Genomic DNA, 26,450 nt, shown 5'->3' with positions numbered 1-26,450 from the left:
CGGGATGCCAAGGGCGTGGCCCGCCACAGCCACCGCCGCGGTCGACTTGGCGGCTCGGCGCTGCGGGGAGCAAGGGGCTAGGAGCCGGCTCTAGGGTCTGGGCTGGGAACTGAAGAGGAAGTTTTCTGATGCGGGCTAGACCCGGCGTGAGAGAAATGGGAGACCGGCCCGGAGAAGCCAAGGGGAAGGGAAGCTGAGCAGGAAGGCCCTGGGAGGTGCGGGAGACCGCGGGGAGGGGGAACCTGGCGTTCCCGCGGGTCACCTGGGGTCGGGGGCGCGGCCCTGGGGATGCAGGACCCTTGGGCCGGGCTGCTCCCAGGCCTGACAACCCGCGATGGGCGCTGCCAGTCCGGCTGGGACCACCGCATTGGTGAGGTCCGGTCAACCCTGGAGGCGTCCGCGGAGGACCCTGGCTCAGGGCCTCGCGCCCAGTCCCTGTCAGGTGTCGGCCCAGGTGCAGTGGGGGGTGGCGGGGGCCCGGTCCCCGCGGCCCGCCAGCCCGCTCGGGAACTCCACATCGGCACTGCGGACCATCCGGGAGCTGCAGCGGCGGGCGCCCGGTGCTCGGTTTGTAGGCAGTGTAATTAGCTGATTGTACTGTGGTGCTTACAATCACTAACTCCACTGCCATCAAAACAAGGCACAGCATCACCCGCTGCCCCCGCGGAGTCTGGAGAGGAGTCAGCAGCGCTTGGAAGTGTGATGCGTCAGCGTTTGTCCGGGAGCAAGTTGCCAAAGTGCGAGTAAACCCACGGAAGGGGCTGGCTGCTCTCCAGATAGTTAAATCGTTAGCTATCTCTAGGGAGTCCAACCAGGATGGTACGGTCTCGTGCAAGGAAGAAATGCGCGGAGTTTAAAGGCTTTAAGAAAAGACATTTAAACTGTTTGGAGAACCCCTCCCCCATGTAACAGTTACGGCTGTATGCTCTGGTTCATTACTATTTTCCATTAGTAACGTATTCAGCAAGCCAGCAACTAAGTGAACTCCGATGTAACCAATGATTTGCCTATCACAACAAATGGAGGCACCAACTTAAGACTGAAGTTATTTTTCTGTGAGTCTAGTTACTAGGCAGTGTAGTTAGCTGATTGCTAATAGTACCAATCACTAACCACACGGCCAGGTAAAAAGATTGGGATTCATCCAAATGAGCTGCCTGTGCACCATCAATGTGTTTGGAGGAGAAGTCTATTGGAATGGCTGATGTTATCCATTGCCTACTTACCGGTTGCTCAACCAAGAAAAATAGCATTTAGTTGCTAAATATACAATATATGTAATATGTATGTATGTGTATTTTTTAATATTCCTTCAGGCTCTTAACCAAAATTATTTTAGATTATTTTTTTCCTTTAACTGGTTGATCTGTTATTGACTTGTGGCTATCGATCTTTGACCTATGAGACTATATTGTTAGCAATATTTTGAAAAAATAAAGTGTCTTAAAGATATAAATTGTGGATAATAATCATTTGTCCATTTCCTTTCCTCAGTTGTCTTTATGATGTCCATCTCAGTTCCTGCCATAGTAATCACAATTTTTCTACTGCTGAAATGGTTAAATTGTTCCTAGATTAACAAAATTTCCCGGGAAAGCTATTCGCACTCGTTGATACTTTCATAAGGATATATTAACAAAAAAATTCATTATTTTTCATGAAAGAACTAGGCCCACTCATTAGATATATCCCTTCTTTTAAGTAATCATTTACCTATCTGCCCAGTCCAGGCCTCTAGCTAAAATGTTAGCTACTAGCTATCCTATTGAATTCTCCAACGCAGGTCTCAGAACTTCTGCAGTAGCAGGTGCTAAACCTCTGCAGTCTGGTCTGGGAGGGGAGATTGGTGTGATGGAATCAAATAATTTAAAGTTTATTCAGATCTCTTTTGGTAGGGAGGGGGAGAAGGGTGGAAAGTTGCCCAAAGCTTTTGTAAGGCTAAAGTGCTCCCCCACTGACTCTGACAGGACACATCCAAAAGTTGATGTTGTGACTCGCATCTAGACTCCAAGGCTCGGCTGGTCCCGAAGCCTGCGATCACCATAGAATTGGGCTTCAAATGGGCCAGGAGCTCGCGCTGGACCCCAACACCTACGGAAGAAACAGAGCTTCCGCCGCCGGCTGGTACCAACTTGCCGGGTCCGGAGGGAGGGGTGAGGGAGCTTGGAGAAGCGTCCTGAGTTGCCATGGAAACAGGGCCCTGCAGCAGCTCTAGTAGCGGAAAGGAGTCTCACGAAATTTGTTCTCCGGGGTTACTGGTGTTCGCTGGCTGCTCGAAACAGGATGCCAACTTAGCTAAACAGTTTTGGCTCGGGGCGTCCATGTATCCCACTAACGAATCTCAGCTGGTGCTGAGCAGAGGAAGCAGTCAGCGTCTGCCGGTGGCGCGGCCCACTAAGAACTCTGTGGCTGGTGAGTAAAGTAGCCGCCTCTCAGAGGTAATTCCTCCCGTACCATAACTTACCTAGAAGACACTAGATCCCCTTCCAGGAGAAACTTCCCAACCTAATGCTAAAATAAAAATCATTTCAGTCTGAAAGATACAAAACGAGTAAAAGGCATATACATATAACACATGTATAAGTAGTTCGTGAACCTTGCCAGAGATCCTTCCACCCTAAAAGGATCGCTGGTATCATTATTACATCTAAAAATACATGTTAAATGTCCCTTAAATTATGGCATCTGTTTGACAAGCAATATGGAACAATCTGAGGAAATAGTATATGTTGGCTAAAAGGATTTTAAGGATACTAGTTTAAGCTGAAAGCAAAGTCAACTTTAGTATCAAGTTCACTAACCAGTAAGCCTTACATGAGGCCTAGGATGTGAAAACTGTTATTATGCAGTATTTAAGGGGATAGAAAATTCAGACACCTTTTTACGTTGTGGTTTTTTTCAATGATTTTCTTTACTTCCCTTTTATATTTTTTAGAGAAAAGTCACTTCCAACATATTCCCTTTGAGAATAAGAGTAAGTACCAACTTTAATGCCTTTCAACATCTGGAATGCCTAGGTTCTTCAGAAAATGGGTAATAAGTACAAAGGTACAATTTTACATATTAGCATAACTTTCTGAATTGCATACCTAAGACCCTGCATCAGGGACCATACTATTTTTAATACCTAAATTTCTATAACAGGTTGAATAGAAATGTAGAACCCGAGTATCTTCTACAGACTCTTTCTTGCCCTGACTCAGGCTTACTCATCATCTAAACAGATTAGAGGTTCCCTGCAGCAATAGCTAATTAATCCAGTCTCCAGTTACTTATGAATCTGGTCATACAGTATTAAGACATATATCTGTGTGTAGTTTTCTACTCTTTTAACCTTTATCCAGTTTTTATATCAATTTGTTATTATAAAATCATGATAAAATTTTTCAGATTGAATTTGACTTTATTTCCTCTAGAGGATACAGATTTTATTGCTAACACCCTAAGAATTCAGGAATCTGAGGAGAAAATAAAGTATCTACAAAAGGTAAGCCAGTATTTCATGTCATCTGATTCCTTTAAATTTCTAAGTACTCCTGATTATTTTATCATTTTTACTTATTTTTGGTGCTGGTGATATTCTTTTTAAACATGAATATAAAATTTGCTACTTCTGGTGTGTCAGCTTAGAAAAGCCTTATTAGAATTTTAATTGAAAATTAAGAATTCTATTAAATTTTGGCGATTATGAGTCTCTGCAAAAGCCCAAGGATATACTGGAATAACAGAATCAGAGAGAAATGAAGAAAGATAGATTCACACTTTTCAATAAAGCCCCAAACCATATACAATGTTCTAAGTATAGAAATACTGTTAAGAACAGGAAAAGTCAAACAATTAACTCTTTTAATAGGTCACAATCAAATGATCACAGGAATGAGTCTGTCACCTAGACCTGTTTTGACTAAAGCCTGGAATTAAACACATTGGTGTAGTCAAATCAACTGAGCATGTCTCTTTTTGGCAACATTTCTTCTTTGCTTTTCATGATACGGGCAGAGCCTTTAACCCAGCAATTAATGCAGTGATTTATAGCAACATTTTTGTTTGGTTCATGGGTAAACTCTATTCCTGTAATAGTTCCTGAACTATGAAAGCAAAGATGGAAGATTTGTTTTGGCCTAATGTCTTTAATCACTGGATATATTGGCAAACTCTGAAGGCTCTTTCGGGAATTCTACATAAATTACAAAACAATGCATTTCGGTTTGCTGATCACAATTCACTCTGTGGACTCCTGGTAATTCCTTCAAACAAATTACGTGATCACCAATAATTAGTCAGCATTTTCTTCTCTTCTTAGGATATCGTGTACTGTATATTTATACCAAAACTATAGAGATTTTTAAAAGGCTATTTCCAGTGAATTTAAAATAATTTAAAGTCAACTTCGTTGGTACTTTTGAATTCAGTTTTCACTGCATTTCACGTAGGAAGGAATTAAAAATGAAACCTTAAATTCAAACTATTAATCAATTTTTATAAGCTTTTGTCAAACAAGATGATGTGAGTTACAGGTGAATATAATACTAATGGACTATGGTCACCCAAGTGTGGCTGCACATACCTATAATCCCAGTGACTTGGAAGGCTGAGGCAGAAAGATTGCCCTAAGCAACTTAGTGAAATGCCATCTAAAAGTAAAAAATAAAAAGTTCTGTGTGCGTGCGGACACACACACACACACACACACACACACAAACACAGAGTAATAGACTGCTATATTAATAATCTTATAACTGGTTTCCTGACCTGAGTCCTTCCATTAATTTATTAACTACTCAGTTAATTCCACAGATATTTATTGAGAGCCTGCCATGTGCAAATACTATACTAGATGCTGGAATGCAAAGATAAGGTATCAAGAACCCTTCCCAAAGTCACTTAGTTTTGAAGGATGTAGAGTTTGTCAATAGATTTATACTGCAATCCTCAAGGATGCACTAATTATCTTCTTAAAATCCAAACATGAGTGTGCTACTTTTCTAGATACATTTCTGCACCTCCCCTACATGGCTTTCCATTAGCTCAGTATGTTCTAGTCCCTTTCCAACCTGACCATCATGTACTTCTGTCTCTTTCCCTCTTCCCATATGCCCCCTACACACACTCCATATAGTTTGTTCTCAACTATTTAGTCCAAAGAATGCTGTTTGGCCCACCCATATGCTGCTAAAACGATCAGTAAGTAAAATATATTTTTGCTATGCTTAAATATGCGCAATATATGCCAAATTATACATTAAGCTAAGGGGTCCTGCAATGCAATATAGAAAATGATTCTATTTGCTGAAAGTAGAAGATAATGGGTCTAACAAAACATTAAGACAGCAGGAAAGAAAGCTTATAACTAAACTGTATATTTTCTAAGTATATAGAAAAAAAGTAATAATATATAATATGGCAGAATATGCTAGTTTAGGATACAATATGGTTCAGTATGCTATATTAATCAGTGTTCCATTACTATAACCAAATACCTGAGATAATCAAGTTCAAAAGAGGAAATATTTATTCTGGCTCACAGTTTGGGAGATTTCAGTTCATGGTTGGTTGGTTCCATTGCTTTTGGCCTGTGGCAAGGCAGTATATCCTTCCTCCCCTAAGCAGGAGTGCTTAGGAGAGGAAGCTGGTTACCTCTTAGCTGAGTGAAAAACAGAGAAGAAGAGACTGGGCTCCCACAGTCCCCTTCAAGGACATGTCCCAAATGACCTAAAACCTCATACGAGGTCCCACCTCTCAAAGTTTCCACCATGTGCCAGGCATGATGGTGCACACCTGTACTCCCAGTGGCTTAGGAGGCTGAGGCAGAAGGATCACAAGTTCAAAGCCAGCCTCAGCATCTTAGCAAGGCCCTGAACAATTTAGCAAAAACCTGTCTCAAAATAACAAATAAAAAGGGCTGGGAGATGTGACTCAGTGGTTAAACACCCTTGGGTTCAATCCCTGGTGCCCCCCAAAAAACAGTTTCCACCACATTCCAACAGTACCATGGGCTAGGGACCAAGCCTTTAGCCCATGATCCCTAAGGGGATATTCCAGATCAAAATTATTGCAAACACCATGGTGCAAAAGGAATCCTGCAATAACCAAATGTTTTTATAGGTATGTGATGTGATATTAATAAAACCCAACTTGTTGTATGTATATTTTGTGCTAAACACCAAGCTAAGCAGTTTATGTGTATCACCTCATATGCTTATTAAAATTGTCCCTCATGATTATTACCATTTGACCAAACAAAGCTTGAATGGTTTTCCAGAATTCCTATAACTAGAAAATGGCAAAGCCTGGATTCAAAGCCCAGTATCCTAACTTTAAAGCCTTTGAAATAACCTCATAATAGACTCACTGTTTTGTAATGATTGTTAACCATGGTATTATTCAGGTATGTCGCCAAAAATTCTAAAATCAAAACTATGGTATAAATAACACCAAGTGTGAGAAATACCGCTCCAGCATGTGGGACTGTAAACTGTTTCTTCAACCTTCAGGTGGGGTACACCTCTGTGTCTCTGCCTAAAATGCTTTTCCCCACTTACCTCTAAGGCCTAGCTCTAGTGCCAGCTTCTGAAAGGCCTTCCCAGAGGTTACCCAAAGACCAACTGAACAGCTCCCTTCTCTGTGCTCCTATGGCAGGTCACAGATCCTCTCTTAGTACTTTTTACAGTTTCTGATCTGTATCCTAGATAATTGTGTGTGTTTCTGTTTCCTCGTAGATACCGGCACCATAATGTAGTGAACTTTAGAGATAACAAGGTGATTTTAGGGTCTAACTCTGCCATTTACTATTTGCATGACTTTGAGCAATCTATCCCCCTTATGATGCTCAGCTTCCTCAAATATAAAAGGAGAAATGATAAGAAATATCCACTTTGTAGAGTTGATGTAAGATATATAAAACACCTGGCCATAGTTTGTCCTCAACAAATGCCCTCTACGGAAACAGAGATCATGTCTTATTTGCTAAATCCAGTGCCTTTCTGATTATTGGAACTCAAAAGAATAATTGTTGATTAAATAAGTGAATTCATAATTTCAACTAATTAATGTTCTATATTCTCTCTCTCTCTCTCTCTCTCTCTGTGTGTGTGTGTGTGTGTGTGTGTGTGTGTGTGAGAGAGAGAGAGAGAGAGAGATTGAACCCAGAGCCTCATGCACTCATGCACTGGAGGCACATACTCTATACCACTGAGCTACAACGAGGTCCTGTTTTATTTCAATTTTGTTTAGCCTTTTCAACACAGATTTATCTAAGAAGTTTTCCTATGTTATCTAGGAATGCTACCAAAATCTAATGTGTTAGCACATCTCTCCTCCTCTCAATTTTGCTTTGATCTTGTGGACCTTAATATGGGAGGAAATGTGATTCCCTTAATAATTCAAACAGAGTCTAGTTTTTGGTGCCACTGTTTTTCTAAGTCTGTATAGTCTCTCTACATTGCTGCCACCACCATCTTATAGTTTTTAGCCTGATGATATAAAAAATATGGGGACTAGGAAGGTATCTTTTTAACTAATAAACCATTTACAATGATCTATTTAAGAGAATCTTCTCTCTTAAAGATGTATTCATGCACTTTCTCCTTAAAATTCATGAAAATCTATAAATTATTTTCCATCTCTCCTGAAAGTACATTTATAGCCCTCTTTCCCCAACAGATATTAATTTTTTAGTTGTTAAAGTTTTTTAACTTTAATGTTATTCTCCATTTTAGAATATTATCCATGTATACATTATAAATGCTTTTGGTTAGTGAACAAAATGCTATTAATCACAACTACTATTTCTATGATGGATATCCATGGCAAGAAATCAAAAACAATTGAGTCTGTCAAGATTAAATGCCTTACTCTGTCCATAAAGGAAACCTTAAAGCACTATACTAGACCATTATTCTTCCTTTGAGAGTTCTAAAGTAGTCTGAAAACATTACAATAAATGAATAGTCAGCTAATTCTTTGAAATCATAAAACTAATTTGCTTTTCAGTTTTGCCACCTTTAAGAAAGCTCTTTAGCTGATTATCTCTTTATGAAAAGAATTATAAATAATTCATTTTCTGGGAGAAGGAAAAAGAGGTCAGAGAGTTTTTAAGGCACATTAAATATTGTATATGTAATATTTGGAAATGTCCACATGGAATCAAAATTTTTACTTGAGTGAAGAGAAAACAAAGGGTTTTTTTTTAGGGGGAGGCAGATACCAAGGATTGAACTCAGAAGCACTCAACCACTGAGTCACATCCCTAGCCCTATTTTGTATTTTGTTTAGAGATCGGGTCTCACTGAGTTGCTTAGCAACTCGTGTTTGCTGAGGCTGGCTTTGAACTCATGATTCTCCTGTCTCAACCTCCCGAGCTACTGCAGAATAGCTTCTCAGATAGGCTCTTTATTGGGAATGGGTTTTTAGTCTATTCCGTTATACATCCTATACAACCAATACTGACCATATAATAAGCCTTCCTCAAAGTTTGAAACTTCTTGAGCCAGAAACAAGTCATGTCATGTTGACATTATTCTTAGAAGTTTCATAAATGTATATTTTTAGATACTGAGGCATGAAAGTAGAAAACTTTTTTTTAAATAGGACTGGAGACTGAACCCAGGGACACCGTATCATTGAGCCATATCCCTAGCCCTTTTTTATTTTTTATTTTGAGGCAGGGTCTCTCTAAGTTGCTGAGGCTGGCCTCGAACTTGCAATCCTCCTACCTTAGCCCCTGGAGTAACTGGGACTACAGGTTTGTGTCACTACACCCAGCTGGAAAACTTTTTAACATTATTATTCATTATCATTATGTCAGCTTCTGAGAGCCAAAGCAAAAAATGTATGGAATTTCTTAATGTCATTGCCAAGACAGGAAGAAAATCCTCCTATGCATCAAAATGATAGATCAAAATAATTAGCATCCTAGACAAATCTAAATTTCCCCTGTAACAGCATTACCTGACATTTTTGCTATGCTGCCCTAACATAGTATTTACAAAATTCCTTTTCCCCCATAAAGAGAATACCAACATAAAGTGCCAAATTCCTCCTTCAGCAAAAAAAAAAAAAAAAAAAAAAAAAAGGATACAATTTGGTCACCTAAATTCTTGGTGTTCCTATTTCATTAAGGCATTTGACTGCAAGAATCATAAAAAGATACTGTGCATTTATGTATCAAGGAAATAATAAAATATTACATAAATGTGTTTTGCTCTTTTACATCATCTATAATCCTTCATTTTTTTAAACTATTCAAACTTGGGGGATATTTTCAGGTTACAGATAACATTTCTCCCTACTTTTCTTTAGTAACACTTACAATCCATGAAAACATAGTTGGGGTAAGAATGAGATTTGGGATCAAAAAACTGAATTCATTTGCCCTATACAGACCCAGTCCCACACTTATTTAGGGCCATTCCCCAAATATATCTCTTCCCTTTTTTTCCCAAAGATTTGTATACTTTGTCTTCCAAAGACTTCATCTTAAAAACAAAATAAAAACAGTTCAAACCCTAAAGTCATATTGAAAAAGGACCCATATTAATTATCTGCTTATAAAATATAACCAAATGAAACTATTGATATAAAAATGAAACTAAAAAGGGACTATGTATTTTTTAAATAAATTCAAAACTATCGATTTGATTCCAGTTATTAAGAAGCCTTGTTCTTCAAATTAGTAAAAACTTATCAGCAATAGGACAAATCAAATAGAATTTATTGAAGAAGTAGAATTATTCTTTGGACCAGGAGACTCAAATTATTATTATGATACATCTGAAATTAAAACCATAATCTACCTTTATCCTTTGCCTATAAAGAAAGCAAGAAAAAAAGATCCTTGGACAAGTTGTATTATAGGCAGAGATGACTTATGTATCATACTTACTTCATCACTTTTTCATTTTCTGTGGTCATGTATTTTAGTCACATGAAATATGGTCAGAAACACCCTCAGAAGCTGAAGTGATACAGGCATTTATGTATTATCTCTTGAGATTTTATAGTTCCCAAGTCACCATGTTGATAACATTATACAACCTCATTGTTCATAGATCCCATATTTACAAATTTGCCTACTAGGTATGATTGCTGTTTTTGTGCTCATTTGTGGACATATACTAAGTGGCTGAAAAGTGTTGAGTTGCCTAACACATGTCCCTAGCTGACGTCAAACAATGCTACGGTCTGCCTTCATGTTTCAACTCATACTGTAAACAAGTGTCTTTTTTTGTAACTAGTCCCTTGGTGGAGGCGTATTTTGGTGTTCAAAATGGCCTCCAAGCACTCAAGTGCTACTTAGTGTTCCTAAGTGAAAGAAGGCTCATCATGATGTGCCTTAATGGAGAAAATGTATGCATCAGACAAGCTTTGTTCAGGCATGAGTTACAGTGATGTTGGTCATGAGTTCAATGTTAATAAGTCAACAGTATATTGTAAAACAGAAACACACATAAAACAGGGTTATGTGCTATTTCAATGTTGAAATGTGACTACTGGCTGACAGGAATCTAAAGCAGTGGTTTAGTATTCACTAATTCAGTGTTTGTGGAGACTTTCTATAACTATTGCAAATAACAAAAATCAACTGTCCTAAAATTGGTCAAACAAAAATTTACTATGCAGAGGCTTTCAACATCTGTCTCCTGCCATAACTCCCCAGCCTCATCTACCACAATCCCTCTTTATTTGCAATTTTTGCTATGGCCAATTTGAACTAAGTGTAGTTCCAAGAACCCACCAAGGTGTTTCATAACTCTGTGACATCGAAACTACACTTTCTTCTACCTAGAAATGCCTTTCTCCCATTTCTTCCATTAGATAGTACTTACTTGTACTGCAAAACAGTTCAATGGTCTCATTAAAGCCTTTTCTCACCCTCACATATTCCCTACTGTGATATAAATACCCTTTTCTTTGTTTCCCTAGGACCTTGTGCATCTCCTGTCATCATCCCTGAAATATACTAGAGTGGGGTAGTCAATGAATTTTTCTTGCAGGTTCTACATTCCTTATGGAGAAGGACCATGGCTTTTTTAACTTTATAATTACAGGACCTGAAAAATTGTAGGTGCTCTCCTAACTCACCAAAGAAATCTTCAGGAACAAATGGCTGTAACTTTTCTGGACCAGGATTCTGCATGATAGCCCATTCTCTGAGCTTCAGATCATATGAGGTATTCATTCAATAGGCAAACAAAGCAGAACAGGACTGACCAAAACCCAGAGGACACAGGTACTCAACATACGTGTGGTCAGTTGTGCAAAAAGAATATTGGAGGAATAGACAAGAGTAGAAATATACTGTAGTCTATAGGGCACAGGAAAAAAAAAAGCCACCATAGATGACACTGTATGAGCTCAAAGGAAGAAAGAGATCACAGAAAAAGGTAACAGAAATTTAAGGGCATGCTGCCAAGGTTTAATAGCATGAAGAGAAATCTTACCATGAGAACTGAAATATGGAGTCAGGAATAGAAAATAAGACAGAACCATTGTCCAAGAATATATGGAATTCTAAACAGGAATTGGACATGGAATCAAGACAATATTCTATATTCTGGATTATTGATATGAAAAAGAAGCATGATCAGAAAGAAAGAAAGCAAAGTCCTAGAAGCACATGCCCTTCTTCTAAACTCCAAGCACATTGCTGAACATCTGTGTCATTCCTTACTGCCATACACACAAAAAAAGTGGTTCATGAGATTTAAAAAAAAATTGACTGTTTATTTATTTATTTATTTTTTTTGGCCAAGCCAGAAAATATTTTTCCAAAAATCAATTCAAATTGACTCTATTGTTGACATAAACTCTATTTAGTAACTTTGAGGAAAGGTGCATATTTTCATGGTTACAGTAATTCAACAATTTATTAGAAAAAACTTTGAAATTACTTAGTCAAATCTTTGAACATTTTATTATAAAGGATGAATTTTGAACCAAAACCACAAAGAACAAAAAGAGTTCTTAACTGTAGCTATAATGTTTTATATATTATCTTTGAATCTGTGGGGTTTCTGATCATAAAAGTTCTCAGCAGATAAGTGTTGGTGTGAGTATAAACATTAGTCTGCATATGTTGAATTGGACATTGTCTAGGCTTTACTCCAGATATTTGGTGACCCTTCAGTGACATGCAGGGCCAAGCTGAACCTTATAGGATGTTGGCCAGAACCAACTAAAAACTGTAGGTTTAACAAGATATAAGCAAGTTAGAGATCAAAACCAAGCATACAATTTCAACCTCAAGCAAGAAAAGCCAAGCAAAGTCATACACAGTAAGGTGACTCATGGGACCAAAAGTTAAGAGAATCTGATTCAGAATAATTGTGTAAGATTCATTCAACAGATATTTCCACAGCACTTCTATGTGGCTAGCATTGTTATAGGCACTGGAATACGGTAATGAACAACAACAAAAAGCACATTTTAAAGATACAAACTTTAGGGCTGAGGTATATGTATATGCAGCCCAGTAATCAAGCCCTTGCCTTGCAATCACAAGGCCTTAGGTTAGATTCACAGCACTTCGGTGAGAGAGAGAGAGAATTTGCCCTTCTATGAAACATAAAGTCTAATTATGGAGAGAAATACTTACAAAAGAATTATGCATGATGTTAACAGAACATTTAATAAAGTGGTATTGATATATTCCAGGGAATCAGGGAAGATTTTCACAAAGCTTAACTAGCTGAAATTTGAAGGAAAAGTAGATATAAACTGGGACAAAAGGAAGAGATGGAGGGAATGTTGAGAGGGTGTTCCAGGCAGCGTAAGTGCAGAACATCTGTGCTAGGAAAGGCATGGAAAACCTCAGAAGCTGGAATGGCCAATATGGAAATTCAAGAAGAATGTTAAGCTATAGTAAGAATGATAAGATGCCACTAAAGGATTTTTATAGCAGGAATGATAGTACCACATTCACTTGGAAAAGATCAAAGACTTTTACATGAAGAACATACCAAAGTGGCCAGAAAAGAAGTGAGCAAGTTGGACCGGAGGCCATTACAGTTATCCACTTGGGAGGTGATCATGGCTTGGATTAGGATGGTGACCATGGGGTTGGAAAAAGTAGATTTGAGAGATATTTAGGAAGTAATATAGTAAGAATTTGGATTAATTAATGGATATGGAAGATAAGAAAGTATCAAAAGTAACTCATAGTTTTCTGGCTTGCATTAGAGGATGTTTGGTGCCCATTATCTGAAACAAGGAACATTTGACAACGGTCAAGTGCATTGGTTTTGATGGGGAAAGGAATTAAAAGTTCAGTTTAGATTTACAGAATTTGAGGTGCTTTGGGGTTTAGTAAGTGGAGCTATCAAATAGGCCTAGGAATATCTGAGCTAGAAAATCAGGGACATATGGGCCAAAGAGGAAGTTTGAGGGGTATTTGTGCAGGGAGTCTTCTACCCAGTCCTCGTCAAGTCCCTTTGGGAAGGACAGGAAAGGCATATCTGAAAGATGAGGTCAGTCCATTTACCCACTCATCGTGTCTGTGTAACTACCAAAATGATGAGTATCTTAGTTCCAGTAGTTTTCTTTGCTAAGGACAAGCTTTGATAATTATTGCAGACTAAATGGTCAATAGCATATAAATCAGTCATGTAGTGAGAGGTATCCTTAATATATGTGTGCTTTATCAAATTTAAAAATATAATGTTCACTTCATGCTTTTATGTGTGTGTGTGTGTGTGTGTGTGTGGTACTAGGCATATTGAACCCAGGGGCACTCTACCACTGAGCTCCATCCCTAGCCTTTTGTATTTTTTAAGACAGGATCTCACTAATTTGCCTCAAACTTGTAATCCTGCACCTCAGCCTCCTTGGTAGCTGGGATTACAGGTGTATGCCACTGTGCCCAGCTCATATTTTTCTTAACATTAAAATTCAAATCTCATTGCTCTTCTTATAAAAATATACCTTTGAAAAGTTTTTTGTAATCACTTGTGTATTTGCCATGCATAAATTTGTGTGTGTGTGTGTGAATGTTTTAAAACAAGAACTATATTTTTCAGGCAATTATTTCTGGGTTTCTATTAAAATACATAAAACTAAGAATATTTATCTAACAGAACCAATAATAGAAAAATTCATATTTGTTTGAAATCTATATTTAAGAAAATTTGTATCGACTGCCTTTCATGTAGTAACTAATATGTTTTTCTCATTTTAATAAGTTGTTATTTTTCAAATGAAAATTATATGTATGTCAGAGCTGGGAAGAGAGCCAGGATCAAGCAATTTCCAGGAGGTACAAGAAGGTGCTTTCATCTGCATCTTTTTCCTACAAGTCAGCATTCTTCCTCCCTCTGATTAATAATCCTCTATCATCTTCCATCCACTCCATAGATTACTGCAGTTAGGTCTACTTTCTAAAATCAGATCAGCACTGAAAACAGCCTTTTCACTGATTATTCAGCCTATCTTTTAAAATGCATAGTAGATCATTTGAGATCCAACAGTTCTGTATCTTATTACTACAGTAGACATAAATATAGTAGATAAATAAGAACTGAAATTTCCTAGTGGCTCTGGGGACAGTTAACTCTCTCAGCACTGAAAAAACCCTTTTCACTGATTATTCAGCCTATCTTTTAAAATGCATAGTAGATCATTTGAGATCCAATAGTTCTGTATCTTATTACTATAGTAGATATAAATATAGTAGATAAATAAGAACTGAAATTTCCTAGTGGCTCTGGGGACAGTTAACTCTCAATCATTAGCATAGAATTAAAAATTAAATTCTGAAACCTAAAGAAAGTGAAAAATCATGAAATATTCTCAATCTCCATTAAGGTATACAACTTTAGTTCTGCCTAGGTTATATTCAAAATTAGGAGTATAATTCCCATTTTATATATATATTTAATCTAAACAAAAATACCATAACAAATATATAGTCTACATTAAATAAGATCTTTAAAATACCACTATAATTCAACTATTTTTCTATCTTTTAACTTTTTTTTTTTTGCAAAGTGCTATGTGATACTATCAAATAAGTAAAATAATTTTCATGAAGGCTGACCTTAAACTGGATTAGCTTCCCCTGCTGTCTAGGCACATAGCACATATTTTCTGCTAGAATTCTGTGAGAGTACTGTATTTGTCTTCTTCACAACAGTTAATCCTAATTAATTCTTAATTTTTTTGGAATAAAGACTGAAGAAACCAGTGGAGGGAAGGATGTGCATGCATGCACGTCTGTGTCCCCAAATATCCAGTATGTGTTTGAAGAAATGTAGCAAAGGATGCATAGAATATGGAGTCAAACAGAACCAGAAATGAGTCTGAATTCTTGGCTCTTCCAATTAGCGATTAAGTGACCCTGAGGAAAAAGAAAATGTTCATGTTTACATGTAAAGAGGTAATAATAATAATAATAATAATATCAACCTCACTGTGTTTTGACTATTAAATGAGATGACCTGTAAGGAACTTACACAAGGCCTGCTTTTTAGAAGTTACTCAGTGAGTCGTTTTCTTTCTTTCTTTTTTTTTTTTCAATCTTCTCCACTCTCTCTCATTTCTTATCTTTTTATCTCATGACTGAAAAATAAAATTTTAAAAGATAGGAAAATAAGCTTTAGTATTAAATGGAAATGCCTTCATTAAAGGGGTAAATCACAAAGTGTGATGAGTTACTAAAGCCATGCTCACCCAGGTGTCTATATCCTGATTAATATATAATCAAATTTGGCTTGTTTCAACTATTAAAATGTCTCATAATATTTTCCCTTAGTTATATCTTCAGTTGCCATCTGCAAAAAGAAAAATTACCACTGAAGGTCTATTTTGTAATTTCAACAAAATATGAAACAAAAATATGTGAGCAAAGTTAATTAACCCTTTGCAGGTAAATAAAAGGTAATTCAGTTTACCATAATGTCTCTCTCTACAAGTATAGGTGAAGAGGTATATGCCATGATGATTCTGAGAATCTGAATCAGTGGTTTTCAACCAGAACTCTTTCTAAAACCAACTAGGAAAGGAATATCTTCAACTATCCACACAACTCTGCAATAGTTCTTGGAAACCTTGAAGAAGTCTTTCTTATGGAAGCTAAATTACTGAAGCCAAAGCACTATTAGAAATTGTGACTAGTATAGCAATTAGATAAGGCAAACCCAATTACTAGCTAAACAGTGAATGAAATTAGTTGAGATGATAAAGATGGCCCTACTCCGTACAAGCACTATAAGCTTGATTTGATTTGCTTATTTATTTTGTTTCTGTGTTTGGGTAGATTTAAACCAGTTTGGTAAATTGTTTTTTTCTAAAAAATTTTCTGTTTTCCTATACACTTTCAAATTTTTTGGTGTAAATGATTCATAGTATTTTAAATTATCTTTTTTTAAATTTTTTACATACATGACAATAGTGAAATGCATTACACTAATTTTTACCCACTTACAGCACAATTTTTCGTAACTCTGTATATAAAGTATGTTCGTGCCAAATTATGCCATTATACATGTACTCTTTTTTTGCATTATAATTCTTAATACACATATATACCACAATTTTTCATTTTCTGTTTGTATATAAGGTATGTTGATACCAAATTCAAATCTTCATACATATATTTTGTATAACGATGACCATCACATTCCACCATCCTTCCTATTCCCCTTCCCCCTCCCTTTCTCCCCACCCCTCTTCCCTATCTAGAAATAATCTTCCTCCCATGCTCTCCCTCCCTATCCCACTTTGAGTCACCTCCCTTATATCAGAGAAAACATTCAGCATTTGTTTTTTTGGGATTGGCTAACTTCACTTAGCATAATCTTCTCTAACGCCATCCATTTACCTGAAAATGCCATGATTTTGTTCTTTTTTAGTGATGAAAGCAATCATGAAATTCATCTGGAAAAATAAGAGAGCCAGAATAGCTAAAGCAATTCTAAGCAGGAAGAGTGAAACAGGTGGTATTGCTATACCAGACCTTAAACTATACTATAGAGCAGTAGTAACAAAAACAGTATGGTACTGGCACCAAAATAGGCTGGTAGACCAATGGTACAGAATAGAGGACAAAGAGACTAACCCACAAATTTACAACTATCTTATATTAGACAAAGGTGCCAAAAGCATGCACTGGAGAAATGATAGCATCTTCAACAAATGGTGCTGGGAAAACTGGAAATCCATATGCAACAAAATGAAATTGAATCCCTACCTCTCACCATGCACAAAAGTTAACTCAAAATGGATCAAGGATCTAGGAATTAAACAAGAGACTCTGTGTCTAATTGAAGAAAAAGTAGGCCCTAATATTCATCACATGGGGCTAGGCCCCAACTTCTTTAATAAGACACCTATAGCACAAGAATTAAAACCAAGAATCAAAAAATGGGATGGATTCAAACTAAAAAGTTTTTTCTCAGCAAAAGAAATAATCTGTGAGGTGAACAGACAGCCTACAACCTGGGAGCAAATTTTTACGCTCACACAACAGATAGAGCACTAATCTCTAGGGTATATAAAGAACTCAACAAGCTAAGCACCAAGAAAATAAAATAATCCAATTAAATCATCTTTTTAATCACTGCCATAGCTTAAGTTGTTATCCTTTTAATTTCTAATTATTTATGTCTTTTTTAAATTAGTTAAGTCAAAGTGTTATGTATTTTAATGTTTTTTTTTAAAAAAAAAACAACATTTGACTTTCTTATTCTCTATCATATTTTTTCTGTTATTCATAACTGATTATTTATTACTTCTTCCTTCAAATTTAGTCTTATTTTCCTACAAATTTCCTTCCCTTTTTTCCTTCATTTATTAATTTTCCCTTTTCTCTTTTCTGGTATATGCATTTAAAGATATAGATATCCCTTGAAATTCTAATGTAGCTACATCTCATAAACTGTGTTGTATTTTCATTATTATTCAATTTTTTAGTTTTTTTAAATTTCTATTCTGATTTCAAATGTGCCCCTTGAATTATTTGGAAGCATGTTTTTTAATTTCCAAAGTATGAAGTCTTTTTAAAATTAAATGTTGTTTATTTCTAATTTCATTATATTGAGAAAGAATCATAGTTTCTGTCATCTACTAAGTACAGTTTAAGCAGAGGTATCTTTAGGCTGAAGTCTTCAGTTTGATCCCATTCACATATCCTACCCACTCTGCTCAGGTCCCCACCCAAGACACGCATCTTGTTCCAATCAAGCCAGGGTAATCACCACTATCAAGTTTATTCCTGTTTCTATACATTCCTTTATTTTTAACTGACTGTCTTCTTTTCACCATTAAGATACCTTGTGTGTAGCCCACTGTTTCTCATGTTCACTTTTTCCCAGGTGTATTATTTTTAAATTCTTAGAAATTTGTTTTGCCATCCCCTTAAGATTCTTTTTAGTTATTTTTTTGCCTTGTCTTTTGAGGGTTAGAGGTTTTGGTTTGCTTTTCATTTTGTTTTGTTTGTTTCTCTTGGATCTCTTACTCTCCTTCCTTCTCCTATTAATAGCCCAATTCTCTTGTTCTCTCTTTCTCTCTCACTTTACTTTGTTTTCCCCATTTTCTCCTCTTTTCTCATAAGTATTGATATTGTTTTCTTCCTTCTACTGGTTTTGGAATTGGTTTGTTCTTCTTTTTCAAGAACCTTCAGATGTATCTGTTATTTATTTGGGATCTTTCTAAATCCCAATGTAGGCACTTATAGCTATAAACTTTCTTCTTAGAACTCCTTATAACCAAGGAGGTGACAGACCTCTACAATTAAAACCATAGAATGCTGAAAGAAATTGAAGAAGTTCTCAGAAAATAGAAAGACCTCCCATGTTCATGAATAGGCAGAATTAATATTGTTAAAATGGCCATACTACCAAAAGCAATATAAAGATTCAATGCAGTTCCCATCAAAATACCAATAACATTCTTCACAGAACTAGAAAAACAGTCCTAAAATTCATTTTGAAGAATGAAAGACCCATAATAGCCAAAGTAATTCTAAACCAAAAAAGCAATACTGGGGGCATAACAATACCTAACTTCAAATTACACTCCAGAGCGATGATAACAAAAAGCGCATGGTACTGGCATAAAAACAGACACACAGAACAGTGGTACAGAATAGAAACCTCAGAGACAAACCCACACATTTCCAATTATTTGATCCTTGACAAAGCTGCCAAAACATACACTGGAGAAAATACAACCTTTTTAAAAAATGGAGCTGGGAAAACTGGTTATCCATATGTGAAGGAATGAGACTAGACCCTTATCTCTCACCCTGCACAAAAATATCAACTCAAATCAAAGATTTAGGGATTGGACCAGATACTCAGATACTATGCAGTTCCTAGAAGAAAACATAGGGTCAACACTAAAGCATATAGGCACAGGCAATTACTTTCTCAAAAGTACCCCTAAAGCTCAGGAAATAATGCCAAGAGTTAATAAATGGGTTAATAAAAAGAGTTAATAAATTTTGAATAAAAATATCAAAATAAAAAGCTTCTACACAGCAAAGGAAACAATAAGGTATGGAGAGAATCTACAGAATGGGAAAAAATATTTACTAGCTATTTTTCTGATGAAGTATTAATATCTACACTATAAAAAGAACTCAAAACTTAACACCAATAAACCCAAATAACCCTATTAATAAATGGGCAAACAAATTAAACAGACACTTCTCAAAAGAAGAAATACAAATGGCCAACAAATATATGAAAAAATGTTCAATATCATTTACAATTAGGAAAATGCAAATCAAAACTACAGAGAGATTGTATCTCACACTGGTCAGAATGGCAGTCAGCAAGAACACAATAATAAATGCTGGAGAGGATGTGGAGGAAAAGGAACACTTTTACACTGTTGGTGGAATTGTAAATTAGTACAAACACTATGGAAATCAGTATGGAGGTTCCTCAAAAGACTAGGATAGAACAACCATATGACCCAGCTATATCACTGCTAAGTATTTATCCTAAAAAACTAAAGTCATAATACCACAGCGATACATGCATACCCATGTTTACAGGAGTACATTTCACAACAGTCAAACTTTAGAACCAGCCTGGATATCCATCAGCAGATGAATGGATAAGGAAAATGTGGAGTTATAGTCCACAATTGTGTGTGTGTGTGTGTGTGTGTGTATATACACATATATATATATACATATATATATACACACACAATGGAGTTATAGTCAGTCACAAAGAAAAATGAAATTATGTCATTTTCAGGAAAATAGATGGAACTTGAGAACATCACGTTAAACAAAATAAGGCAAACTCAGAAGGTCAAGGGTTTTCTTTCATATGTGGAAGCTAGAGAGGTAAAGGAAAAGAAAGGTGGGGAGATCTCATGAAAATTGAAGGGAGATCAGGAAAGGAAAGGGACCAGTGGGGATAGATAAGAGGAGAGAAAGGGGAGTACTAGGGAATGATATTGGCCAAATTATATTGTTATATTGTGTGCATGTACAAATATGTAAACAAATTCTATCATTAGATACATATATAATGTACCAATAAAAATATGCAGATTAAAAATATAATTCTGAAATTTTTACATGCTTTTCATTTTAAAGCTAATGTTAAGATTTTATATTTAGAAATAGATTTGTGCAAATATTAGTTCCTTTATGTACTTTTCCCCACATTGTCTAATGTTTGTACTATTAACATATATTGCATTTATATTCAATGGAAAGACTTTTAGATTTTTAATATTCCCATTTGGATTGAAGTATTTCCTCCAATACTTTTCAGTCTACTTTCTTCTTGTTTTCCCCTCTCAAGAACATGTTCTGCTTATCATATAATAATAATGTTTTGAGAACTAATTACATATTGTGTACATTGTAAGTACTTTGCTTATATTCTTTGTTAATCTCCATATCAACCTTTGAAGTTACTGATTACTCTCATTTAACAGATGAGGAATCTGAAAGTGAAACATGTAAGTGGCCTATTCCAGGTCACACAGCTAAAATACCACAGACAAAGTTTGAGCCTGGGTCTATCTGACGAATAGCCAAAGTGCCACACTGCTATATCATACTGGTTTCAAGAGCTTCTTGATTCTCTTGTGTGTTGGGATGACTGCCAGGCAACTAAGTAAAAGCCAGTTTTGGAATCAACTCAATACTCCTTTAAGACATCCTTAAAATTAAATTCAATAATTCAGTTTTCATACTATGGTGAACAATAGAACACTTATTTTGTAATACAGATAGGGGCCTCTGTCTGTCTATGGAGAGATGGCCTTTATTTGTCAACTCTGACAAATAAACTCTCATGTGTATTTCTAAAAAAAAAAATAGGTATGTAATTACAGAAATAAACAGTGCCTCATGTTATTTTTGATGAATGTTTCAGTCACAAAATTTCAATCATAACCCAAGGAAGAAATGTAATTTTCATATGAGAAACAAGCCTTAAGAAGAAAGGACCTTGCTTTTAAGTCTGGTGTTTATTCAAAGCTTATTTTTTTAATAACTGAAGATTAATTGGAGAGAAAGCTTACAATACATTGAAGAAATTTCAGACAGAGAAATTTGCATTGCATTTTTAACAGCAAATCGTATCTTAGATATCCCTCCTTGGTTTTACTTTCCTCTCTTTAACTATATTTACCAACTAACCACAGGTCAGAATTCTTCCATGCCTGTACACAGATGGTAGATAATCCATAGTCTTTTTTTTCTCACTCATTTCAAAATTTTGAGAGAATTAAAGAAAAATTTTCTCTTGTTATAATAAAGTTAAAATAGCTACCATGCATCATATTAAGCAAGTTTGTATTATTTCCAATATTCACAACATTCCTCATAAAGGATAAATACAAGACTCAGAAAAGTGGTTCTCTGATTTACCCAAGATCATAAACCTCCAACCTAGAAATTAGTGATTACAGTTAAAGAGAGAAAAGGAGGAGCCAGGAGGTATAGTTAAGATAGTATTTATCATTAATCACACAACATAATTGGAATCCAAACCCAAATGTATTTGACCTCACTAATTCATGTGGCCACTTATATTATTTGACTCTGAAAACCTAAAAAGAGAGAATTAAGTAATCTAACTCTTGAAGTGACACAAAAATTCATTAAACATCTATGAGACATTAAATGTATATATTATCCTAATTTTCTGGGATCAATTTTATTCCATAATTTATTTTTTCAGAAATAGTATAAATACAGATAATATAAATAAAATGTATAAATATAAGTAAATATCAAATATTAATAAATACACATTATGATTCCTTTAGATTATTATTTTAAGGATTAAATGATCAAAATGTCTTATAAATAGAAACTTCCATTAATGAAATCAATCAAAACAACCATGATTAGAAATGATAATTCTTTTGTTATGATGAAATTAACAGGTAAATTATTTGCCCCTACTAACAATGTAAATTGTAAGAATTTTCTCTTAACATTGACTGGTTATTTGGCTTTTCTGATAGAGATTTCTTAGACTAATCCACATCTTTGTTCAGGTGACACAGTTGTTTACTGTAGTTTTGTTATTCATTCCCAGGAAACATGTCCAGGAAGCAGAAATCAATCATATTTGAAATCTTTGTTCTAGCATTATATTCTAGAAAAACGGATTGTAATAAAAAAGGGCCTGAAGTCAAAGGGGAAAATGAATGAATATATTTTTTTATTCAACTTTTATTTTTGAATCTTGAGACTAAATATTTTTTATTTATATTAGAACTATATATATACATACTTTCTATATATACTTATATATAGTATATTTTATATATAAACACACTTATATAAATATACAGAAAATATAATTTGCCTATTCTTTCCAGTAGTTACACAGACAATAACCATGTTTGTGTTCATGGAAGACTTTAAGAACTAAACTTACTTAACTATTTAATTTCATTTCCTAAAACTTTTCTTTACTTGACTAATAATTATGTATTAGTACAATGTTCCATTCATACTTCATGACTCAATTCAATTAAAAAAAAATTCATTACACATCATAGACTAGGCATTGCTGAGCTCTAAGGAAAGATAAAAAGATGAGTAAGATTCTGAAAGAAACATGTAGCAACTAAGAAATAAAGCAAGAAGAGTAAGATGGATACCATAACCAAGATCCAAAGTGCCATGTAATCATAATATGGAAACAATTAATTCCAATTGAGTACACTTGTAATGGAAAAATTAGAAAAAAAAACTAACATTAAATACCTACAATGAAAATATCTTTATTGGTAGACATTATTCAGTCTCGACAAGTATTGTGAAACTTAGTTTTCAAAAAGTACTCTTAATTTTTTCCTTCAGTAACTGTGATATATGATGCCTAGAATTTAAGTAGAAGGTAGAAATTGTCTCCCAAAATAAATAAAATTAAAATTTGGTAGGCTCATAAAAGGTAAGATCCATACAACTTGAACAGAATGAGGCAAAGCCCTATGCCCTTCCTCTCCTGTCTCTCCGTGGATCTCTCCTGATGTTTCTAGCTTCTTTTTAGTTTAGCCTTCAGCACTAGGGGAATCACATTGAGGAATTAGCAATGCAGCAGCTTGTCAGGCTTTGTGTGTGTGTGTGTGTACACACACACACACACACACACACACACACATGCTTTCCTCTGTCTGAAGAGGTTTCTTCCCTATCTTTCCAACAACATCTGGCAGTTACTATATTCATGTTGAAGAATGGACATCACCTCTGGGGCATCTTTTCCTTGTCTCTACTCCCAATCCTTACACAATCTAGTGTGAATGAAAGGTTCCTGATTATCATTTCTTTAATTGCACCCTAAACTAACCCCATCATGGAGCATTTGAAACCATTGTCTTTTTCTCCACAAGTCTGAAGACACCTTACAGACAGGAATTGTGTTTCATTTGCCCACAGCATGGAAATGTCACATCAGAGGTGCTTATCATGGGTGGAAATATATCCTCCCCAAAAAGATATATTGAAATTCTAACCTTCAGTACCTCAGAATTGTGACCTAATTTGGAAGTAGAGTTATTGCAGATTAAATTAGTTAAGATGAGATGATATTGGTGTAGGGGGCCACATGGCTTTCCCTGGAATAGGGTGGGCTCCTACTGTGTATGACCGGAGTCCTCATAAGAAGATGGCCATGTGAAGACAGAGACACAAAGAAGAAGGCACACTTGGAATTATGCAAACCAAGGAATATCACAGGTGGCCAGCAACTGCCAGCAACTACAAAAAAAAAAAAAAAAAAAAAAAAAAAAAAACCCTAGGTTTCAGAGAGAACATTGCTCTGCACATCCTCCAGTACTGTGAGACAACAATTTTTTTAATATTTATTTTTTAGTTGTAGTTGGACACAATACCTTAATTCCACTTACTTATTTTTATGTGGTGCTGAGGATCAAACCCAGGGTCTCTCATGTGTGAGGCAAGCTCTCTACCGCTGAGCCCCAGCTCCAGCCCAACAACTGTTGTTTAAGCCACTCTGTTACTTTGCTAAAGCAGTCATAGGAAAACAGCCCAGCACTCAATAAATTTGGATGAATATATGACTTAAAATTTTTCCCTGCCTATTACAAATCTGTACCTTATTCTTATTTCTTCTAGCCTTGATCTGAACTGTATTTCATTTTACCTATATTTGCCTGTTTTATAGTTTATATGTTAACAAATCTTCATACCTGCACTAACTTTGACTTTTACACTTAGAAAAACTTACTGGCAGATGTGCACTTCTTGACAACTAACACAGGAAAAGGAGAGATGGTGCAATAAGACTTTGTTCCCAGATACAAGCAACTAAGAACCTGTTTTTCTTTTATCTAAACAGGTTGGCAGAAGTTTTGTTGTTTTTTTTAATTGATACATTACAGTTATACATAACCATGGATTCATTATGCCATATTCATCCATGCATATGACATAATTGATCAAACTCATTCCCCAGTATCTTCCCTTTCTCTTCCGTCCTCCCTCCCCTTCAATCTGCTTGTTCTGCTGATTTTCTATTATTATTATTATTATCACTATCATTATTATTAATATTATTATTTTAATTAGTGTGTTATATCTAGATATATATGAGGGGATTCATTGTGGTACATTTGTACTTGGACATAGCATAATTTGGAAGATTTTATTCCCCATCTTTACTGTAGACTTAGGTCATGGTATGCTGTTTTGAGTTTGTCGATCCCATTATCTTGCTGCCAGTTAGTGGCAATTTAGCCTGGTGGTCAATAGCCTAGACATTGTCAGATGGGCTGCAATCAAATCCAGTCCGCCATTTAATAGCTGGGATAAGTTGTTTAACCTTCCTTCACTTTACTTTCATCACCTGTAAATTGAAGTAACAGTAGTATCAAATTTCTGAATTGTTAGAAGAAAATAATGATGTCTATAAAGTTCTTAGTGTAGTTTGTATAGCAAGGTATTAATAAAAGTTAGTTAACATGTGTAGAAAAAAGCCTCCATTTAAAAACAAACCCAAGTTATTTCATAAAGCAAAATCCTCTGGAATAAAAACTGGATTGCGCTACAAGTGAAAAAAATAGAAATCTATTATGGGAAAAAGCATTTTAAAGTTTTGCCAATACCAGGGGGGAAAAAGGGAAGAATTCCACTGTCCTCAGGCACAAGGCTTTATTGAAAGACTTACCATGTTTTTCCCCCCTTTTAAATAGGCTAAAAAAAGAGATGAGATTCTCCAACTCTTAAGAAAACAAAGAGAAGAAAGGATCACGGTAAGACTGAGAGTGAAGCATTCAAATAAATCTATCTATAGGATGAGCTGCAGCAAGTTTTCAGAGGACTTGTAATGGATCCCTTGAATCTAGATGCCTGTGGTCTAGAGCCTTCTGTATATTGGAGAGAAGCAGGATATAGAGATAGAAATTAAATAATCTGGCAATCCTTAATAAACCAAAGTTATCTCCAGAGTTTGTAACTCCCCTGGCATAAGAAATGAGATGTTAGGCATTTTGGGAAGATGGCGGCGAGGGGAGTGCATTGCCCCCGTGTGCTGCTTCACTGTGTGGGAGTATGACAAGTCAGGATGGCTAAAGGATATCTTGTTAGGAATTTCCAGCAATAGTGGGGTGCTCCAGAACCTGGAGGAAGGATTTCCATTGCACGAGGATCGGCTACGGGGACTCAAACGCGAGAGGTTTGTCGCAGGGAGCGTAACACTGCTTATTCAGCAAACCGCCCCGCGGCTAGAGTCTGCAGCACGCGCTGGGAAACGAGGAGATAGCGACGCAGGGATACAGCGCTGCAGTTTCTGCCAGCCGTGCAAGCACCGTACTCAGGGCTGAATTCTGGGTTCGAGACGGGGGAAGGAAGCGGTCCATCTCGGTTCTCCACACCGGTCAGACCAAAGAGGAGGCCAGCAGCGACCATGTTGGAAAGCTGACGTCACCATCCCTGTTTTCGACTGACCGCAGCGCATTCAGCCATAGAACAGGTAATTTCAGGCTGCAATTCGCCTGCAGCTTGC

General features: G+C 36.1%; 1 protein-coding gene across 3 annotated transcripts in view; it reads left to right on the top strand.

The window, feature by feature from the left end:
• The window catches only part of Hoatz (HOATZ cilia and flagella associated protein), a 36,654-nt gene that overhangs the window by 2,064 nt on the left and 8,140 nt on the right, over nt 1-26,450 (top strand). For 2 of the 3 annotated variants that reach the window (XM_048795673.1, XM_048795674.1), the window contains exons 2-6: nt 1,968-2,412; nt 2,936-2,974; nt 3,417-3,487; nt 11,049-11,171; nt 25,639-25,698. In XM_048795673.1, the coding sequence (XP_048651630.1) occupies nt 2,187-2,412; nt 2,936-2,974; nt 3,417-3,487; nt 11,049-11,171; nt 25,639-25,698 (519 nt within the window). In that variant the 5' untranslated portion in view covers nt 1,968-2,186. The remainder of the gene's footprint in view (nt 1-1,967; nt 2,413-2,935; nt 2,975-3,416; nt 3,488-11,048; nt 11,172-25,638; nt 25,699-26,450) is intronic. The other variant, XM_048795675.1, reaches the window with a different exon arrangement.

The sequence above is a fragment of the Marmota marmota genome, unplaced genomic scaffold (genome assembly GCF_001458135.2).
Source record: "Marmota marmota marmota unplaced genomic scaffold, marMar, whole genome shotgun sequence".
Classification (NCBI taxonomy): domain Eukaryota; kingdom Metazoa; phylum Chordata; class Mammalia; order Rodentia; family Sciuridae; genus Marmota; species Marmota marmota.
This window is presented reverse-complemented; position numbering and strand designations above follow the sequence as displayed.